At 46.3% G+C, this 19,126-nt stretch overlaps 2 protein-coding genes across 2 annotated transcripts; one reads left to right on the plus strand and one right to left on the minus strand.

Moving 5' to 3' along the window:
- The first annotated feature begins 54 nt into the window (after positions 1–54).
- MAD2L1BP (MAD2L1 binding protein) lies at positions 55–2,384 on the plus strand. Its single transcript, XM_071739271.1, has 2 exons — positions 55–1,056; positions 1,644–2,384. The coding sequence occupies exons 1-2, from the start codon at positions 55–57 to the stop codon at positions 2,178–2,180; spliced, it is 1,539 nt and encodes a 512-aa protein (XP_071595372.1). The 3' UTR covers positions 2,181–2,384.
- A 1,540-nt stretch (positions 2,385–3,924) lies between these two features.
- On the minus strand, positions 3,925–18,098 carry LOC139794112 (epoxide hydrolase 1-like). Its single transcript, XM_071739272.1, has 10 exons — positions 17,953–18,098; positions 16,611–16,634; positions 15,489–15,702; positions 14,620–14,800; positions 12,159–12,389; positions 11,645–11,774; positions 8,533–8,747; positions 5,686–5,794; positions 5,209–5,334; positions 3,925–4,305 (listed from the first exon to the last, which is right to left on the minus strand). Exons 1-10 carry the CDS (start codon positions 17,979–17,981, stop codon positions 4,104–4,106), a joined length of 1,461 nt encoding a protein of 486 aa, XP_071595373.1. The 5' UTR covers positions 17,982–18,098; the 3' UTR covers positions 3,925–4,103.
- Between the last annotated feature and the right edge of the window lie 1,028 nt (positions 18,099–19,126).

A 19,126-nucleotide genomic window follows, 5' to 3' on the forward strand; every position in this document is an offset into this window, starting at 1 on the left:
CCTCCCACCGACAGCGACCGCCCTCCTCCGGCCGTGCTTTGGAGGCTGTACCCAATGGGGCCTCAGCCACGTTGTTTCCAAACAGGGGAGCTCCCAGGCACCACACGCTCCCCGGCTCCGCCTCCCAGCTGGCGGAAAGGCAGAGCTCGCCGCGGGGCGAAGGGAATTCCCCTGCAAAGACGCCGGCGCTGTCGGGGTTGCCAGTCGGGGGCGGAGCGTGTTCACCGGCCCGGGGGCGGCCGGCGAGGCTTTGCTATCGCACTGGCCCTCATCTTGCGGTTGTGCTGTGTGTGGGCTGCACAGGGCGGAAGGAAAGCCCTCGCTGCCCTGTTTTGGGCAGCCCTGCAAGGCGGCAGACGCTGCTCGCGGCGGCGGGGCTGGGGTAGCCGCGGCTGCCGCAGACGCTTCGGTTACTCTGCAGCGCGCCGGTCGTTGGCCGCAACCGGCCCGGCAACGCTCCCGGCACTCGCTCCCTGCGCGGCTGCCAAGCCCGGGGCAGGAGAGACTGAACGGACGGGTCAGCCCGCTCCACTCCTCGGGGCTGGGATGCCCACGGATCCTCCTGCGGGGCAGGGGCTGAGGCTGAGGCCGGGGTCGGGGCGGGGGCCGGGACGTGCGGCCGGGCGGAAACCCCTCTCCACCCTACCAAACATGGCGCCTGCACCCCCGGAAGCCGGGCGGAGCGGCCTCTCCGTTCCTCCCATGCTGCCCTGCGGCGGCGGCCATTCAAACCCCAGCCCGCCGCTCATCGCCGGCCAGAAAATGGCGGCTCCCGGGGTTACGGTGGTGCCCGGTGCCGCCCCCCCGGGCTCTCCCACATCCCCCCTCCTTATTGCGGAGGTGCCGCCGATCCTGGATTGCGGCGGCAGGATGACGCCTCAGCGCAGCGGGACCGCGGCGGCTTCCCCCTCGGTGTCGGTGGTGTTCCCGGGCACCGTGAGCCGGGAGAGCTGCTGCCGCTTCGTCTGCGAGCTCCTGAAGCACATCCTGCACCAGCGACACCAGCTCCCGCTGCCCTACGAGCAGCTCGCCTTCTTCTGCCGGCGGCCGCCGCAGGTGAGTGGGTGGCGGCGGCGCTGGGGGCGGCCGGGAGGGTCACTGGGACAGTGGCGTGGGGAGGGTTGCTTGTCAGCTAAATAACTGTACTTTAAGTAACTCGTATTTCAAGGTGCCGATCGCTTCTAAATTAAAGAGCTCGCTGCTGCCGTGGTCTTCAACATAACCACAACCTCACTAAAAAAAAAATGGTCGTAGGCAGTTAAAAGATTCAGCGAGTTACTATGTATCTCTTGTCCCGGTTGCCGTTCAAAGCATAATACTTTTTTCTTTGTTGCTCAAACAACTCTAAGAAAAATTAGAATTGTTAGGACTTTCTAAATCTTAAGTGGTTTTGAAGCAATATCTTCTTTAAATGGTGTATGTTTCTACATTTTGTGGGAATTCAACAGTAATAAGATTCAGGTTAAAAGTGAGGAACTTTAGAGAAACCTTTTAAATTCCTCTTGGATCTCCTGATTCTAACTTCATCTCTTAAAAGGAGCTTAAAACACTTTGTATCCTCCTTTGCTTTCAGGGATGGGATGGGCCCATCTCATATATCCTAGTAATGAAGTATACCAATTTATTTTTGGTTTGTTTTCTAGGATGGAGATGGGATGAAGAAGCCACACTCCGTGGACCTGGCAAGCAAGAAGTGTCAGCAGGCACTGATGGACCTGGAGAGAGTACTCCATCACTTGGAAGTAATGTTTAGTTTGACACCAGTTCCTCGGGTTCTTATTCTACTTGGAGGCAATGTCATGAACCCCAAGGAATTCTATGAGCTCAGCTTCGAGGGTGTCTGTGAGGGCAGTGCTGAGGAGAGCCTGAAAACTGCATCCTGTGTTCGCAAGCTCTTCCACTCACTCTTTGTTGCTGATGTCTTCAGTGAACTAAAGGCTCTCCCGGTCATGGACACTATTGTTATGATCCAAGGACACCGCGACTGTGGTGTTGATTGGTTCCACCCCAAGCTCAACTATAAAGTACCAGCCCGAGGGAGGAAACTGACTGTAAATTTATCCTGTGATGGAGATATCAACCTAAGTGCCTCACCTTCACAGCCTATGGATATGGATTCTGCTTGGGAGGACTACATATGGTTTCAAGCACCTGTGACAATCAAAGGCTTTCGTGAATAGGCTGTGTTCTGTAGAACTTTAATGGAATATTGAATAACCTTTAGTTCTGTTTTAAGTGTAGATAAGTTTATCAAATGGTTTTGGTTTTTTGTTTGTGGGTTTTTGGTTTTTAATCTTTCTATTTGGAACTCTTTTCCAGGGCATCTGATGCTTTCCTATAGTTGGACTGTGTTAATCTCCTGAAATATTGTTGAAAGCAAATACTCTTAAAGGCACAGTTGCACACAAATCTAGTGATTCTTTAGGGACATGAACTGTGGCATAGGATATGAATTGGTGTGTTGGGGAGTAAAACTTTACTGACACCCACTTACTGAACTGGCAAATACTGGCTACACCTTTATCTCTCCTGAGTTTTAGTGCAGCCATTTTTCTGGTAATAATCACTGCATTAACTGAGTCTTTGGGACTCTAGATAATGTATGTGATTATCCATACACTTTGTCTTTACTATGAAGAACATAAACATTCTTACCTACACTATTCCTGTAAAAGAAGACCTTCCCTGCAGTCAGAACAGGCTTAAGTACTCGAGTGTTAGGCCATCCATTTGTTAAAATTAGATTTCCTCATAACTCAATTTCAGTTATTTAATACTCCAAAGAGTGAGACTTCTCAAGCACATGGTGGGTCTTGTACTTAGCACGATTTTGTATTGATGATGAAAAGAGGCTGGAGTCCGGTGAAGATGAGGAAGTGCATCTTCCTAAATTTGTTTTACTGACCTTTAGTCCAACAGCCTTAACAATTGCTTAGGAACACATTTAAAATTAAAAGCAAGCAGTTTCTTCTTCTCTTTAGAGGAACTTAGGATTCCTGCCCCAATATACTAGTTTATTCTGATTTAAATCAACAACAGAAAAGGGCAGTATGATAAAAATCACTGTGATCAATACCTGTCAAATTTCCTGTTATAAATCAGAGTGTATTACTTGAAAGTAGAACTTGAGCCCTTTCTTCTGGCCTGGTGTCTAGTGCAGAATGGGACAGGAAGGGAGAGAAACACTCTGAGCACAGGGTGTCAGAACTAGATAGATGCAGGAACTATGCTGGGTACGTATCTGTAACATAGTGAGCTTAAGAGCTCTGTTCCATTTGATGAGAAACTTTAACCTACTGGTAGTGATGTTGCTTGCAATTTCATGCTATAACAAACTGCACAATGGGGTGGTAAAAATCCTTCAAAGGGAAGGTAAAGGTTGAAGTAACCCTCTGCACTTGGTGTGTATTTTAACTTTCATGTTTTGGAATGAAATGAAATTATAGAACTAGAAGGGAATTAAGCTGGTCTTTTTGAGCTTGGAAAATTATGGGTGCTGTCTCTGCCTTATTCTTCATTAACATCTGTTTATAATGTATAGTAACTGCTATAATACTAGCTCTAAGGGAAGGACTGTTAGAATGAAGAAAGCTGCTGTCTTATGTGCAGCTGCCCACTTGACTATGTAATCGCAAGTCACTTGAATAAATACAACTTGAAAGTAGGAGTGTTTGTTCTCAGGAGATCAAGAATCTTTACACTTCCACTGCAACTGCTTTTAATGTATATTTAAGAATGCTAGGACTATGTATTTAAAAAAGCTTTTGACCAGAAGCTTTAACTCTGAGGAACAAGGTGCCAGTTCTTTTCGGCTCTTTTCCCCAAATAAGTGCAATGTTACTGCATTAAACTGTTTACATACTCTTATACTTGAACAATGAATACAGCAATGAAATGGTGCCAGGAATGAAACAAGGCAAGATGTTTTGGTTTTTTCTTTAACTTTAGAGTTAATTAACATGTTTAGTACTATAATTGTTATAAAAATAAAATGCTGGTTTCTGTATGTGATTGCATTGGTTTTATTTAATCCCTCAATGTAAAGATTCTGCTGATAGCAGAACAACTTGCATCCATTCTATGTGTGCATCTAAACTGCAGGTTCACAACCGTTCCACCTTACTGGCAAAGTGGAATATGTCTTGTGCCAGAAGTCTTGGTTCCTCAAAGGCAGCAAAATGCCCTCCACGTGGCATGTAAGAGTAAGAGATGATGTTCTTGTAGGTCTTCTTTGCCCAGGCACGTGGTGTATGTACTATCTCCTGAGGAAAAGCTGCAATCCCTGTGGGAACATACACTGGAAACCTGGAAGACATCAGGTAATGGCATTATTGAAAGAAGTTTCCCTAAGAAAGTTTTTAAAAAACTTACAGTAAATGCCACAGTCAGTTGGCAAAATGTCACCACAGTGACCTATTTTGTGGTCTCCTTGAGTATGAGTGTTATACCCAAAGATGTATAAAGTAGAGCCAACTCTGCACACAGGTCAATCTTGAAAGGTTTCAGATTTTGGAGCTTACATTGTTTTGTAGTTCTGTGATATGTGGCAAGATGCCAACCTCTGTGAAAGTAAAAAATGAGCTAGCTCATGTTTACTTTAGAATTTATGGTACCAGTGTAACAGATGACTCCCTGGAGAGGAGAGGTAAACTCATTGAGTCTACAAAGAAAAAGACTCCCCTACTTGTTTGCATAATCAATTGCTTGGAGAATTCTGCTCAGGAGCATTTTCCTGGTCAGCCTCTCATGGTCAGCTCAGAGCCAGTGGCTGCTAGAAGGTTCGGTTCTTGATTTGAAAGTACTGGTCTCCATATTGCTTCCCCCAAGTTTGTGCTTAATAGTTGTAGTTCTTAATTTATCCAAAAGTTATCCTTCTTAATTCACTTTATACTTAGAAATGCTCATGATTTTCTGTTTGGTTTTACCAAACTGAGCCACAGATTACGTTTGCTTGGTGAATAAGTACATAGACCTGTATTTTGAACAGGAACAAGACCGAGTAGACTTTATAAGTCTTCTGTGTTGTCTTGGCCTCAAGCTGCCTTGTGTGAATAATAAGTTCAAAAGAAAAGTGACCCTTAACTGTATTTATCAAAAGAAAATAAGAAATTGGCTTTTCTTTTTTTAACTCTCACTTGCAACAGCAAATGTAACTATATGTTTATACATTTGCAAATCTCTTGCACCTTGCACCTGCCACTTCATTACCTGGCATCATGAGTTAGATAAGGGTCACTGCCAAAGTTCTCCTTGTAGTATCGCATTGAGGACACAATTGAGGACGTCACCCAGTAAATCATCACATTGGTCAAAAGCTCATCAAGAGAGTATTTGCTGTTGAGAGAGAAAGATTCAGAAATTTAATTGTAAGCTGTTTCTGAATATGCTATAGTTGGCTCACCCTGTGGAACAGCTGCTCCTCTCGTTCTTCACTCATTTTCAAGTAGCAAACAAGCACCCATGTGCCCAGAGCAAAACTGCTGAAGCAGTAGTTTGTAGGCAGTCTGCTGTAAGTTTAAACTACTGTTTGTCACATATAATTTTTCATCCTTAAAATTCAGCTTTGACTGGCCAGTTTTTTACCATTAGTTATCACTCCTTCTTTTAATGAGAAGCTTCTGTTAATAAAGAACTCGTTAGCAGTCAGTATGTAAAGTCTTTTAAATGAAGCTTCTGTTCTCTTACCTTTCCAAGCCTCCATCTTCTTTATGCCGAAATGATTTATCTGTCCAGGTAGAGAATTTCTCCAAAATATATGCAGCAAGGCCCACAGGGGAGTCATTCAGTCCACAGCCTAATTCAGGACAAGAAGGGGAGAGCTAATGAAATTGCCTGGCACTGCAATGCTTCAATGGAAGTTAAACTGGACTTTCATTAATTCTTCAGAGTTTTCTATGAGAATTTGGTAGATTCTGTTTATTTTACTAGCCCTGGTAATACTTTATTCTTGACAAGTTTACCCCAGTGGAATTCAGGCTGTAACTGGAACAGTAACTACAAATTTGGGTAATTCCCATACAAAGTAAGCTAGGAGCTAAGAAAGTCCTGTTGGTTTCTTAGTGATGTGTGGTAGAAGGAGCAAATTCAGATATAAAGGGATTATGCTCTGAAAAGAAATTTCAGATAAACTGTTTGGGAGCTCTGTTCTGCTTACAGTGAGTAACCAGGACCCTGAGTGCTCTTCATCACTTTATCTGATTTAAACAGTGGAGCGTTGTGTATCTGTTTTGTGTTCCTGCCTTTGGGGAGCGTCAACAAAAATTATAAACACAGCAGGTACACAGTGTGTTGTATTTTTGTCCTTACCTGAAAAGGGTAAGGGATAGGGATTGCTTCTGTGGCTTGGAAAATTCCTGTACCACACACAATACCCAGCACTGACTGCTCTCAAGTCTGACTTCAGAACTGAGTGACTTTATAGAAGATGATGCACAACATAGTCTCAATTTAATGGTGTACAGAGTTAATACAAAGTAAATTTGTGTGTTGGCACAAGAGTTTCCCTGCACAGCAGGGACAGCAGGCCTAGACTGATCTGCTACAGATCAAAGTCATGTGAATGCTCTGACCAGCAAGAGCATGGCAGGCTAAAATGTACCTGCTAGCTCATGACCCATCTGGAGTTGAGCATTTGCTGGGCTGAAAGCTGTCTCTGAACCATTGTATTAAATGTCTGTGGATTAGATGCTCAAAAATACCAGTACTGTTTGCAGCTTATTAGTCATTAAACCCGTGCCATACCTTAGGTATCACAACTTGTGGTGAATAAAAATACTTTAGCTTTGCTTTAAACCTGCCTAATGAGAACTAAACTGATAAGGTAGATATTTCTTGAGACTGAGTAGAGAATACATTTTTTACCCTATTCATTATCTACGTTTCACACTTGTGTGCTACAACATCCCTACTTTTCTTTTTTCCAGGCTGAAGAGTGCTAGACTATGTTCGGTGCTTGTACAAAAGCTGCTCAATCACTTCAGTCTTCCTTTTCTCTGCTTCCTGTATTCTTCTGATTCTAAAATATTTTTATGAAACAGGATGAATAGGGATACAACAGATCCTGAATATAATGGATTTAGAGTTTTTCCTTAGTCTTTTTTTCCTTTCTTTAAGAGTTTGTAAGATTATCTTAAACTCTGAGCTGGCTGATGTTTCAAAGCACTGTCCATGATTCACATTCTCTCATATGGCAGCAGCCAAACTAGACCATACTGTGATTTTCTGTCTCTACTTAAGTTGCTTTGGACTGCCTTGAAGTACATTTTTATTGGCCAGTTTAATCAGCCAATCACTTAAATGCTTTTGCAACTCTCTGCTGTTATGTTTAAATTAAACCAAACCCTGGATAGATGTCAAATATTCACTTAACCATTAACTTTTATCTGTCAAGAAAACAGGATCATGTTGAAAGTTACAGGTGCCAGCACAGATTTTTGTGACACTCTCCCTCCCTACCCTAGAACTTGCTTACTTATTCCTATGCTTGGATTCTCATGTTAACTAGTTACTAATCCATGAACTTAATCCTTTTCTTAAGGTGGCTTAATTTAAGAACACTGGAAGAGGAACCTCAACAAAACGTCCTTCGGGCATGAAATATGTTCCATTACTGGATCCACAGCTCTTTGATTCTGCCAGAGCTTTGATTTTCAATGCCTGATTTCCCTGTGACATTATGATCTGTAAATCTATTCTCCTACTTCCAAGTTTTCTGATCAGAAACTAGACATACTGGTCCTCATTTTCTTGTGGTTATCTTCACTGTTTGACTCTTAAAAAAAAACCAAAAAATTCAACCCCAACCTGGTATCTTGCTTGTCTCCTGTTGTTTCTTTGGTATTGTGATTAGTTCAAGCAATAAGCTAGGCACTAGATGATATTTCAGTTTTAATTTCTCCTTTTTCAGTGAATTGCCAGGATGGGGTGCTATTCATCCCATGGTCATCTGACACCAGTCTGAGACAGTTCTGCTGTCTTTCCTGATGAGAGATTATTTCAATAAAGGAATACCCCATAATCCTCACCATTTGTGACCAATGTAAATAACTCAATAAAGTTCTGTGAGATGACCATAGCTCTCTTCAGACTCTTTACTGCCCCCACTATGTTAGGCTTCTGGCTTTTCAGGTGTTAGGGCTGTGCCTTCCTTTCTCTGAATTTCATTTTGCACTTCCTTACAATATTTTTCTTCTTTTCACCTATAGTGTTGGCCCAACCACCGACCCTTGAGGAACACCACTCATCACATAATGGTGTATAAAAACTCACAGTGTATAAAAGTAACCTATGGTGTATAAAAATTGGAACAGGTTGCCCAAGGAAGTTGTGGCTGCTCCCTCCCTGGAAGCGTTCAAGACCAGGCTGGATGGGACCTTGAGCAACCTGGTTTAGTGGGAGGTGTCCCTGCCCATGCAGAGGGGTTGGAACTGGCTGGTCTTTAAGGTCCCTTCCAACCCAAACCATTCTATCGTTCTATGATTCTATAAGCAGCTAGTATACAGTGTTCATAGTGATATAAAGAAGGTTTGTTACCTGCAGTGTCTGGTTTGGTGGCTTGGATGTGCAGGTATCCAGACTCTTGCAGAAGTTCATGAAAATTTTTCTGGATGAAAGGGTACATTCGACGAACATCTTCCCTAGTGAAGCCTACAAGCCATGGGACATAAGCCCCAAGCATCACAGAAATCATTCTTCTCAAACTTTGTTTGCCAATGAAGACAAGGTTTAGATGAAGCCCTTTCACAGATCTAAAATTAAATTAATGAATAGAAGGTTAAATTAAGTGATTTTTTTTTTGTCAGTAAATTTTCTATAAAAGAATTCTGACCAGAGCTGTAATAGAAACATTTCACTGAGCCAAGCACATAAAGCCCTTCAGGTTCATCATGATTCAAAGAAAAAATAAATTATGAGACTTAGAAATCACAGAATCATAGAATTTTCATGGCTGGAAGGGACTTTTAAGATCATCTATTTCCAATCCCCCTGCCATGGGCAGGGACACCTCCCACTGGCTCAGGTTGCTCAGAGCCCTGTCCAGCCTGGCCTTAAAAAATTCCAGGGATGGGGCTTCCACCACCTCTCTGGGCAACCTGTTCCAGTGTCTCACCACCCTCATGATAAAGAACTTCCTCCTAACATCCAATCTAAATCTACCCTCCCCTAGTTTGAATCTGTTCCCCCTAGTCCTGTCACTACCTGAGATCCTAAAAAGTCCCTCACCAGCTTTCTTGTAGCCCCCTTCAGATACTGGAAGGCTACAATAAGGTCTCCTCGTAGCTTTCTCCTTTCCAGACTGAATAACCCCAACTCTCAGACTGTCCTCATAGGAGAGGTGCTCCAGCCCTCTGATCATCCTTGTGGCCCTTCTCTGGACACACTCCAGCATGTCCATGTCCCTCCTGTAACAGGGGCTCCAGAACTGGATGCAATACTCCAGCTGGGGTCTCACAAGAGCAGAGCAGAAGGGGAGAATCACTCCCCTGACCTGCTGGCCATGCTTCTCTTGATGCAGCCAAGGATCTGGTTGGCTTTCTGGGCTGCAGGTGTACCCTGACAGCTCATGTTGAACTTCTCATCCACCAGCACCCCCAAGTCCTTCTCCTCAGGGATGCTCTCAAGCCAGTCACTGCCCAGCCTGTATCAGTGCTTGGGATTGCCTCGACCCAGATGCAGGACCTTGCACTTGGTCTTGTTGAACTTCATGAGGGTGGCATGGGCCCACCTCTCCAGCCTGTCAAGGTCCCTCTGGGTGGCATCCCTTCCCTCCAGTGTGTCAGCTGCACCACACAGCTTGGTGTCATCAGCAAACTTGCTGAGGGTGCACTCAATGCCACCGTCCATGTCGCCAACAAAGATGCTAAACAGGACCAGTCCCAACACTGATCTTGAGGGACTCCACTTGTCACTGGCCTCCATTTGAACATGGACCCATTGACAGCCACTCTTTGGGTGCAGCCATCAAGCCAGTTCTTAATCCACTGAGTGGTCCCTCCGTCAAACCCATAGTTTACCATCTTGGAGACCAGGATGTTGTGTGGGACTGTGTCAAAGGCTTTGCTCAGGTCCAGGTAAATGATGTTGGTTGCTCTTCTCTTCTCTATTGATGTTGTGACTGTTTCATAGAAGGCCACAAGGTTTGTCAGGCATGATTTGCCCTTGGTGAAGCCATGTTGATTGTACCCAGCTACCTCTTCATTACTCTTCTGCTTTAGCAGTGCCTCCAGGAGGATCTGCTCCATGATCTTACCAGGCACAGAGGTGAGACTGACCAGCCTATTACTCCCTGGAACTTCCTTCTTTCCACTTTTTGAAAATGGGGGTTATATTCCCCCTTTCCCAGTCAGTGGGGACTTCACTGGACTGCCATGACTTTTGGAATATAATAGACAGTGGTTTAGCAAACACATCTGCCAGTTCCCTCAGTACCTGGGAGTGTATCCCATCGGGTCCCATGGAGTTGTACACTTTCAGGTTCTTCAGACGGTCACAAACCTAATCTTCACTTACAATTGGCAGTTTTTCCTTCCAACCCTTGCCACTGTCATCTGTGACTTCAGGAGTGTGGCTGGAGCCCTTGCCAGTGAAGACTGAGGTAAAGAATTCATTGAGAGCCTCAGCCTTTTCCATATCACTTGTCACTAGTTTTCCTGTTTCCTTTCTGAGGGGAAAGACTTTCCCTAGTCTTCCTTTTCCCATTAATATACCTATAGAAATTTGTGCTTTTCCCCTTGATCTCCTTGGCTAGATTTAGTTCTAAGCTTTGGCTTTTCTAACCGGGCCACTTGCTGTCCAGAGATCTTTCTGATATGCCCCCCATTCTAGTTGTCCTTTCTTCGTCTGGTAGAGCAAGTGCCATCTCCACCCAGCTGTGCCATTGGTATGATGTTAGCTTTAGGTACTCGGTTTCTGGATGTGGCATCCCCATGCTGGGAGCTCTGTCTGTCGATCTTCTGTTGTTCCATGCTACAGGGACCAGGCTGCACTGGGTATTTTCTGAAATGCTTGAGTAGATCATGTGTGGCCACAGTGCTCTGGGTGCACTGTACACAACTGCAATCAGGAGCAGTGAGCTGCTCAGCCTGCAGTCTAACTTAGCTTGAAGAGCTTTCCCACTATATCTGTCCTCTCACATAAGTATGGCTGTAGTGCCTGCTTTTTATTAAATACTAAATAACGAGCTGTGATACCATCTTCTAAGAAATTTTGTATGTCTTTTCTGATGAGTCTCAATTTGGCATTTTAGATAGGGAAGTTCTATACGTCATGGTACTGTCCAGCTACTGGAAGGCTGAGCTCCTTCTTTCCTTTTCTCCCTGCTGATTTTAAATTTACCTCCTTCCTGATTTAGAATGATGATCTGTTTCCTTGAGGTCTCAAATCAAAGTGCAGCAGAATTTACTTCCACAGCTAGTGAAAGAGAAGCCAAATAGTCTTGAAATTTAGGAAGTGTGACAACTGTGCCAATATCAATGGGAAGCATATGAATACAACTGAATGCACAGGGGTGGTGAAGTCTCTGGAGGAAAGAAGGCAGAAAGGAATAAGAGGCAGGGCAAAAAAAGGCAGGACCAATACCTTGGAGCCAGAAGATAGGGTAAGAACTGGAGGCATATTTTCTGCACTGATTCCCTTTGCTACTCACTGTGGCAGCATCTGGGCCATGTTTGTGGCAATACGAGATCCCCAGTCTCCCCCCTGCAGGTAGTACTTCTTGAAGCCCAGTCTGTTCATCAGCTTATGAAATATCCGAGCAGTTGCTATGCTGTCAAAGCCTGAAGGGAAAAGAGAAACACAGGAGATTTGTGTGTCCTAGTGCTCATCCCCTGGCCAAAGATCGTGGCCTGACAGAGGCACACGAGCACACTGTTGTGTGAGGACACACCGTGCTATGCTGTTCTGCCTCACCCCTTAGCAATAAAGTGAACAAAAGATGAAAGAAATTCAGTGGAAAGTGGAAAGCAGACCTGGTTTCCAGCTACCATTGCCCTCCAGCTACCACTGCCTTCCAGATCTCCAAAGCCAGCCCTAGAGCCACGTGAGTGTTAGTGCAGCACCAAGCATCTGCATTCACAAATTGCAGTGCCCAGGAGGCAGGGGATGGCTGAAGTGTTACTCAAAAAACCTTCTGATTCCAACAGAGCCTTTCAATTTCTTACCTTTCTGGCGTGGTGCCTCTGAGAAGCCATATCCTGGGATGGATGGGCAGATGACCTCAAACACCATGTCACTCTCACTCAGGCCATGCCCAGCAGGGTCTGTGAGCAGGGGGATGATCTTGTAGAACTCATAGAAGGAGCCAGGCCAGCCGTGGATCAACAGTAGAGGTTGAACAGCTTGACCACGAGAGACATAGGAGGGCTTCACATGGATAAAATGGATATCAATCCCTGCCACACATAAAACACAGATAAATTAAAGCTCTGGTTCCATCACAGTTTCTGCTCTGGGTTCTAAAGGAGGGTGGCAAAACTAATTAGCATTCCTAGCAGAAGTTACACTATCAGCCCAAGATGCCTAGCTGAAAGGGGTTTCCTGGTGTTGTACCTATGTCTCATCTTTTACACACAGACAGAGGTAATGACCCCAGCCCCAGAAACTCAGGTCACGGGAGATTGTGCTTCCATCTCTTGAGAAACTGGTCTCACAGTACCTAAGTAGAGCAGCATTTAAATGAACAGTATAATGCAGGTAAAACACATGCAAAAACATGAGAACATTACAAAATATGTGAGTGATAAGAAGAGAAACATGAAAAAGTGCAAGATCAAATTTTAACCTACAAATCACTTACCTAAAGTCTGTCTAACCTCATCTGGCTAGATGGGGTGGTGGAAATTTTAGACTCAGAATCTGAGTAAAGTTTGCAATTTTCAAAGGAGGCTTCAAGGCAATAGCAAACCTCATCATTAGTCAGCACAGGTTCAGAGCCAGATAAAGCCCATCTTGTAGCAGACTTAATCTTATTGCCACTGTGTAATGGTCTTAATCTATAGAAGGTTATTAATAATACAGCCTCCACTAGTGATATTTAACTCAAAAATCATAGGAGGCTTTGGGCTAAAGGGGACCTTAAAGATTGCCTAATTCCAACCTCCTGCCATGGGCAGGGATACCTTCTACTAGATCAGGTATCTCAAAGTCCCATCCAACCTGGCCTTTAACACTTCCAGGGATGGAGCATCCACAGCTTCCATGGACAGCCTGTGCCAGCGGTGTCCCACCAGCCTCATGGTGAACAGTTTCTTCCTGTAGCCTAACCTAAATCTACCCTCTTCTAGTTCAAAGCCAATGTCCCTTGTTCTATCAGTACATGTCCTTATACAAAGTCCCTCCCCAGCTTTCCTTTAGGCCCCTTCAGATACTGGAAGGCTGCTATAATGTCTCATAGAATCATAGAATCCGCTGGGTTGGAAAGGACCTCTGAGATCATCATGTCCAACCCTTGATCCACTAGATTAGACCATGGCACTGAGTGCCACATCAGTCTCTTCTTAAAAACCTCCAGGGATGAAGAACCCTCCACCTTTCTGGGCAGCCCATTCCAATGGCTGACTGACCTCTCTGTAAAGAATTTCTTCCTAACATCTAACCTAAATCTCCCCTGACAGACCTTAAGTCCATGCCCTCTTATCTTACTGATAGCTGCCTGGGAGAAGAGACTGACCCCCCCCTGGCTCCAACCTCCTTTCAGGGAGTTGCAGAGAGTGATGAGGTCTCCCCTGAGCCTCCTCTTCTCCAGACTGAACACCCCCAGCTCCCTCATCCCTTCCTCACAGGACTTGTGCTGGATCCCTTCACAGCCTCCTTGCTCTTCTCTGGATCTGCTCCAGCACCTCAGTCTCCTTCCTAAACTGAGGGGCCCAGAGCTGGACACAAAACTCAAGGTGTGGCTTCACCAGGGCTGAGCACAGGGGCAGAATCCCTTCCCTGGACCTGCTGACCACGCTGTTCCTGACACAGCCCAGGATGCCATTTGCCTTCTTGGCCACCTGAGCACACTGCTGGCTCATGTTCAGCTTCCTGTCAACCCAGACTCCCAGGTCCCTTTCTGCCTGACTGCTCTCAGCCACTCTGTCCCCAGCCTGGAGCTGGGGACAACAACCATGGGGTTGTTGTGGCCAAAGTGCAGGACCCGGCACTTGGCCGTGTTGAACCTCATCCCGTTGGAATCAGCCCAACTCTCCAGTTTGTCCGGGTCCCTCTGCAGAGCCCTCTTACCTTCCAGCTGATGAACACTTCACCCCAGCTTGGTGTTGTTTGCAAATTTGCTAATGGTAGACTCAATCCCCTCATCTAAATCATCAATGAAGATATTAAACAGAACTTGGCCCAACACTGATCCAACACGGTCTCCCCGGAGCCTTCTCTTTTCCAGGCTGGACAACTCCAGCTCCCTCAGCCTGTCTTCACAGGAGAGGTGCTGCAGCCTCCTGATCACCTTTGTGGTTCTCCTCTGGACTCACTCCAACACGTCCACATCCTTTCTATCTTGGGGACTGGTACCACTTATCTGTCACACTCACTGTTGTCCTAAACACAGCAACCCCTTCCACCCCACCCCGTCTCTTTGTGCATTTCAGAGTGAGACCTACTCAAGCCATAGGACCCCCTTCTCACCTTCAATGGTGGTTTGGAAATGGGGGTACTTGTTTAGGACTTTCACTTTCTCACGCCAGTCGAATTTGTTCCTCCAGTAAGCAACCACCTTCTGCAGGCAGCTGGAGTTGAAGCCATAGTGGAAGGCCGCCCCTTCCAGCGGGGGAGCGTAGCGGGCATCATCCAGGCGCCGGTGCAGGTCCTGGGGAGGGAACAAACCCCTTCTCAGCAGGCTGCCCACCTGTGCCCTGTGCCAGGCCAGGCACAGACAGGTTCTCCAGGCTCTGATGGCTTTTGTGTTGCTATCTGGGATGCCACGAGCCCTCCTGAAGCTGTGGCATTCCCTGCATGACTTCCTGAATCACTTATATGGGGAATCTATTTTTCAACAAGTTACCGATTCCCCCAGGGCATCAAGGAGTAACCAGGGTCCTACCCTTGCCTTGGTGCTAACTTAGGATCTTTATGGCACTGCCAGCTGGAAGAAGAGTAAGAAGCTCAGCCTGAGCTGCCAACTGCTAGATGGCCAAATAACAGGAGACAGAGATTGTATGACCCAGTCAAGACCCCATCCCTCTTCACCTTTCTAGACCTTCCCTCCGTCCAGGCCCCTCAGTCCTGCAGGCCAACTGGTGCAGCTTCTGTCCTGGAGCCCTCCCACCCTGTTCCACCACCTGCAGACTTACTCTCAAAGTCTGCTGCTCAAAATATTTCCTTTCTGCAGGAGCAACCCCAGGTTCCTCCATCTTCTAATGGAGGTAGGTAGCTACACTGGCATATATTAAATGCACTGCTGTCACCCTCAAGACAAGCTGGAAGCAGTAAGGTGTGTGGTGCAATGGCTCTGCCTTGCAGCCTTCTGACCATCCTTACATTTCAGCCACGAGTACCTCGATTTCTTTATCAGATGTTTCAATCTTGAAGGGACGAATACTTTCATCTTCTTTCCCTTTTAGGGGTCTTTGACCTGAGCCCCACCATCCATCAACCATCTCAATCGTCTTGATCTTACGTCTAGACCTCAGCCAGTAAACCATCACTACTCCAACCCCCAGGGCAGCTGCAGGGACCAGGACTGCATTCTTCTGAGAATATTCAAAAGACCTGGGGAGACATAAAACTGTTCAACAACTGAAGTGTCAGGGTTAAAGGGACTATGCTGAGGCTTGTATTCACATCAGTTGGGCCTGAGCAGTAAGAATGCCTACAAATCCCGTGGAGTCAGCAGGAGCTGGGAATTTCTGTTACTTTTCAAGATCACAGGCTAGACTTGGGGATTACATCTGCCAGAGCTTCTTAGGGACCTCAAGTCCTTGCTGATCAGGACTTTCTGATCAAAAGGCTTCCTCATCCCTCTCCTGGAAACCAGGGTGCCCTGGGGACAAGGGCCAATAGGATATGGACCAGTCTATTTTGAGGAAGGTACTGGAGTTAACGAGATAGTAGCAGCTGGAGTCCTTCAGGAATAAAAACTGCACAGACAGTGGGCTGAGGAGCAAGAGCGGAGACAAAGGTCCTCAGATGCTGGAGAGATTTTGGGTGTGCTGGACATGCCCCTCTTGGCAGGGCTTTAGACAGAGCTCCCCTACAGATTCAATCATCTTTTAGGGCAACAGTGACCCTGCACCACAGTTTCCCACGGGTAAGGGTCTCAGCTTGTCTGCCTGGTGCTCTTGTTTCTGTTCTAGACAGCAAGGTTTCAGGCTTTCTTAAGGTGTGGGAGCTAAGTCACCAGAGTTGGTTTTAACAGACATGCAGCATGTTTCAAAACCATCCAAATGCTTGAACCGGGAGTTCTAAATGCAGTGTACCTTCCCATCCCTCTGACTTGTGTCTCAAGCTCTCCAGCTTCCCTTGGGGACTAGTAGAGGTCTCTGGGGCTATTGCAGGGGGCTGCAAGGGGACTGAATGAAGATTTTGTTGTTGTCATGCAGAGTAGAGAAGGGACTGTGCCCCAATCAGGGTGCTAATAAAAAATGAAGGGCTCAGCACAGAGCAGCTATTTCACTCACCTGATCTGGCACAAGATGGTCTCCCTAGAAATGGAAAAAAAGGAAAAAAATTTTTTTTAATCTTCTGATAGTTTTGTCTGAATGGTACCAGCCCTTGGGGATGGTGCAAAGAACATCACCTGCTTGCACTGCTTACTGCCTAGCCATGGGATCACCAGCTATTTAGCTGCCCTGCAAGACCAGCTGCTGTTTTTCCTACTTTTTGGATAGGACAGAAAGAGAGAGGATCATACACTGCCTCTGAAAAGAAAGACTGTTCCTAGGCTGTGTTTTAGCTAGATAGTTTGTTGCCATAATATTCCCTCCTTCAGCACAATTTAGATAAAAGGCAACTAAACAACTGTGTAGGCGTCCTATGAGCAGCCAGGAAAAGATTTTATTTTGACCGCTGCATAGTGATAGGTGCACAGCCTTGGCAAGGGACTTCGAAGCTCAAGGGTTATTCTGCTGCAAGCCACATGGTCTCGTTTTGCTGGGGACTGGCAGGAGGAGAGGCTTTCGGGACCTTGCCCCTGCTCAGAGTTCAATGAGCTGTTACACCTTACATACATGTAACTACCTCTGACTGGACACAAAGCTTTTAGGTCTCATCTGCCTGCAAGGAAAAGAAAACATCCTCCTCTGTTCCCTTTTAGCCTGTGCTGAAATGCACAGTCTAAAATCCAGCAAAATGAGAAGCAACACGAAAAGGTCTCATTACTCTGCCTTGTGGAAGGCAGCGAGATTAAGGGGTCACTTGGGGTCATAATTAGAATACCTTGAGACAAAACCAAACCAAAACAAAAGAGGACACGGAACTCCGTAAAAAACCCAAGTCTGCTGGTTGGTTCTTTTTGCCTAATATTGTTTCCCACAGCCACTTGTGACGGAGAACCTGGTGCCTGAGCTGGAGACCCCATCAGTCCCCGAGGATGTTCGGTAACAATCCTTGAGACAGCCCATGCATGATTTTTGAGGAGGTATTTCCTTCACCCTCTCCCACAGAAGGAAGAACATGGCTCCTAAGAGGAAACAATGTCAGCCTCCACCTCCCCAGAGGCTGAGCAGCTTATCGAACAGGCAATAATATCCCCTTGCACTTACATCCCAGATTTTAGTGAGTGAGAGGCATGAAATCAGTCATTCATGGCAACAGCACAAACTTGGCACTGCTAACAAAGACAGCAGTCCCAGAAGCAGCTCTCTCAGTGACACAACACGAGGCTCAGCCTAATAAAATCTCCTCCCTGCTCATGCTCAGGAGAACTCAGCCGCATGCTCCCACCCTCCGATGGCTTGGTGACCCCGAAGGAGCTTCCTCCCACTCCAAGCCCTCTTCAGATCCCGCTTCTCAAGATCTCACCAGGCGTTTGGAAGGAACTCCGGCCACATGTCTGCTCCTCCTCGCCCTGCTGCTGCTCCGAGCGAGGCAATCCTGGTCCCTCCTCTGCTGGATTTCCTTTCGGCAGTGACGCTCTCTGGGTGACACTGCAAGCTACAACATCCATGAGTGCCACCTATTGCCGAAGCCTGCAGCTGCAAATTAAGTCCAACACAGGCAAATGCAAAGTCCTGAGGTTGGGAGGGAATAACCCTGTGTACCAGCACAGGTACTGGGTGCCAAATGCGTGGACAGCAACTCTGCAGAGAGTGGCCTGAGGTCCTCTGCTGAGCCTGAGTCAACAAGGTGTCCCTGCAGCAAAAGCCGGCAGTGCACAGGCCTATAGAGCAGGCATGTTAGCCAGCAGGCTGAGTGAAGTCATCCTTTGCTCTCCTCGGCACTTTCAGACCACATCTGGAGTGCTGTGTCCAGGTTTGGCCTTGCTAATAAAGGGAAGACTGAACTAAGCCCAGCTTTGGTAGTGTAGGGCCAGAGAGCTTCCAGAGGACTTCAGCACACAGCTCACAAGGAGACAGAGAGACCTGGGCTTGTTCAGCCTGGAGAAGACAAAGGGTGGGGTTGTACTGCTGTCTACAGCTAACTAATAGCACAGGAAAAAATGGACCCAGAGGCACCATAGAGGAGCAGCAGCTGAAGGACAAAAGGCAATGAATGCAAATTGCAACAAGAGAAATTCTGGTCAGATATGAGGAGACATTAGTTCACCGTGGAGGTATTCAGACACTGGGACAACAGCCCAGAGAGGATGTGGGACCTCCATCCTTGGAGGCATTCAAAATTTGGCAGGAACAAGGCACTGAGCTACCTGACCTACTTTGACCTGCTCAGAGCAGGAGGTAGGACAGCTTTCCAACCACTGTATAACATGGCTCTGTTCAATGTGCAACTGTGATTTGCAGCAGCCAAAAACCCAAAACAAAAAAAACCCCAAAAAACCCCAAAAAACAAATCCCAAAAGGTTAAGTTTTCCTTTTCCCACAGAAATCAAGTATTTGTTTTAGCTCAGGGAGCTAGATTTCATTTCCCTTATGGCTGGTAAAAACTCACTGGATAAAGGCTTCACCTTCTTAAATTGCTGCAGTGTTTTTGCTGTGATTTGTTCCAGGGAGAGCTACTTTTTACTGTCAGAGGAAAC

This window comes from Heliangelus exortis, chromosome 3 (assembly GCF_036169615.1).
Source record: "Heliangelus exortis chromosome 3, bHelExo1.hap1, whole genome shotgun sequence".
Classification (NCBI taxonomy): Eukaryota; Metazoa; Chordata; class Aves; order Apodiformes; family Trochilidae; genus Heliangelus; species Heliangelus exortis.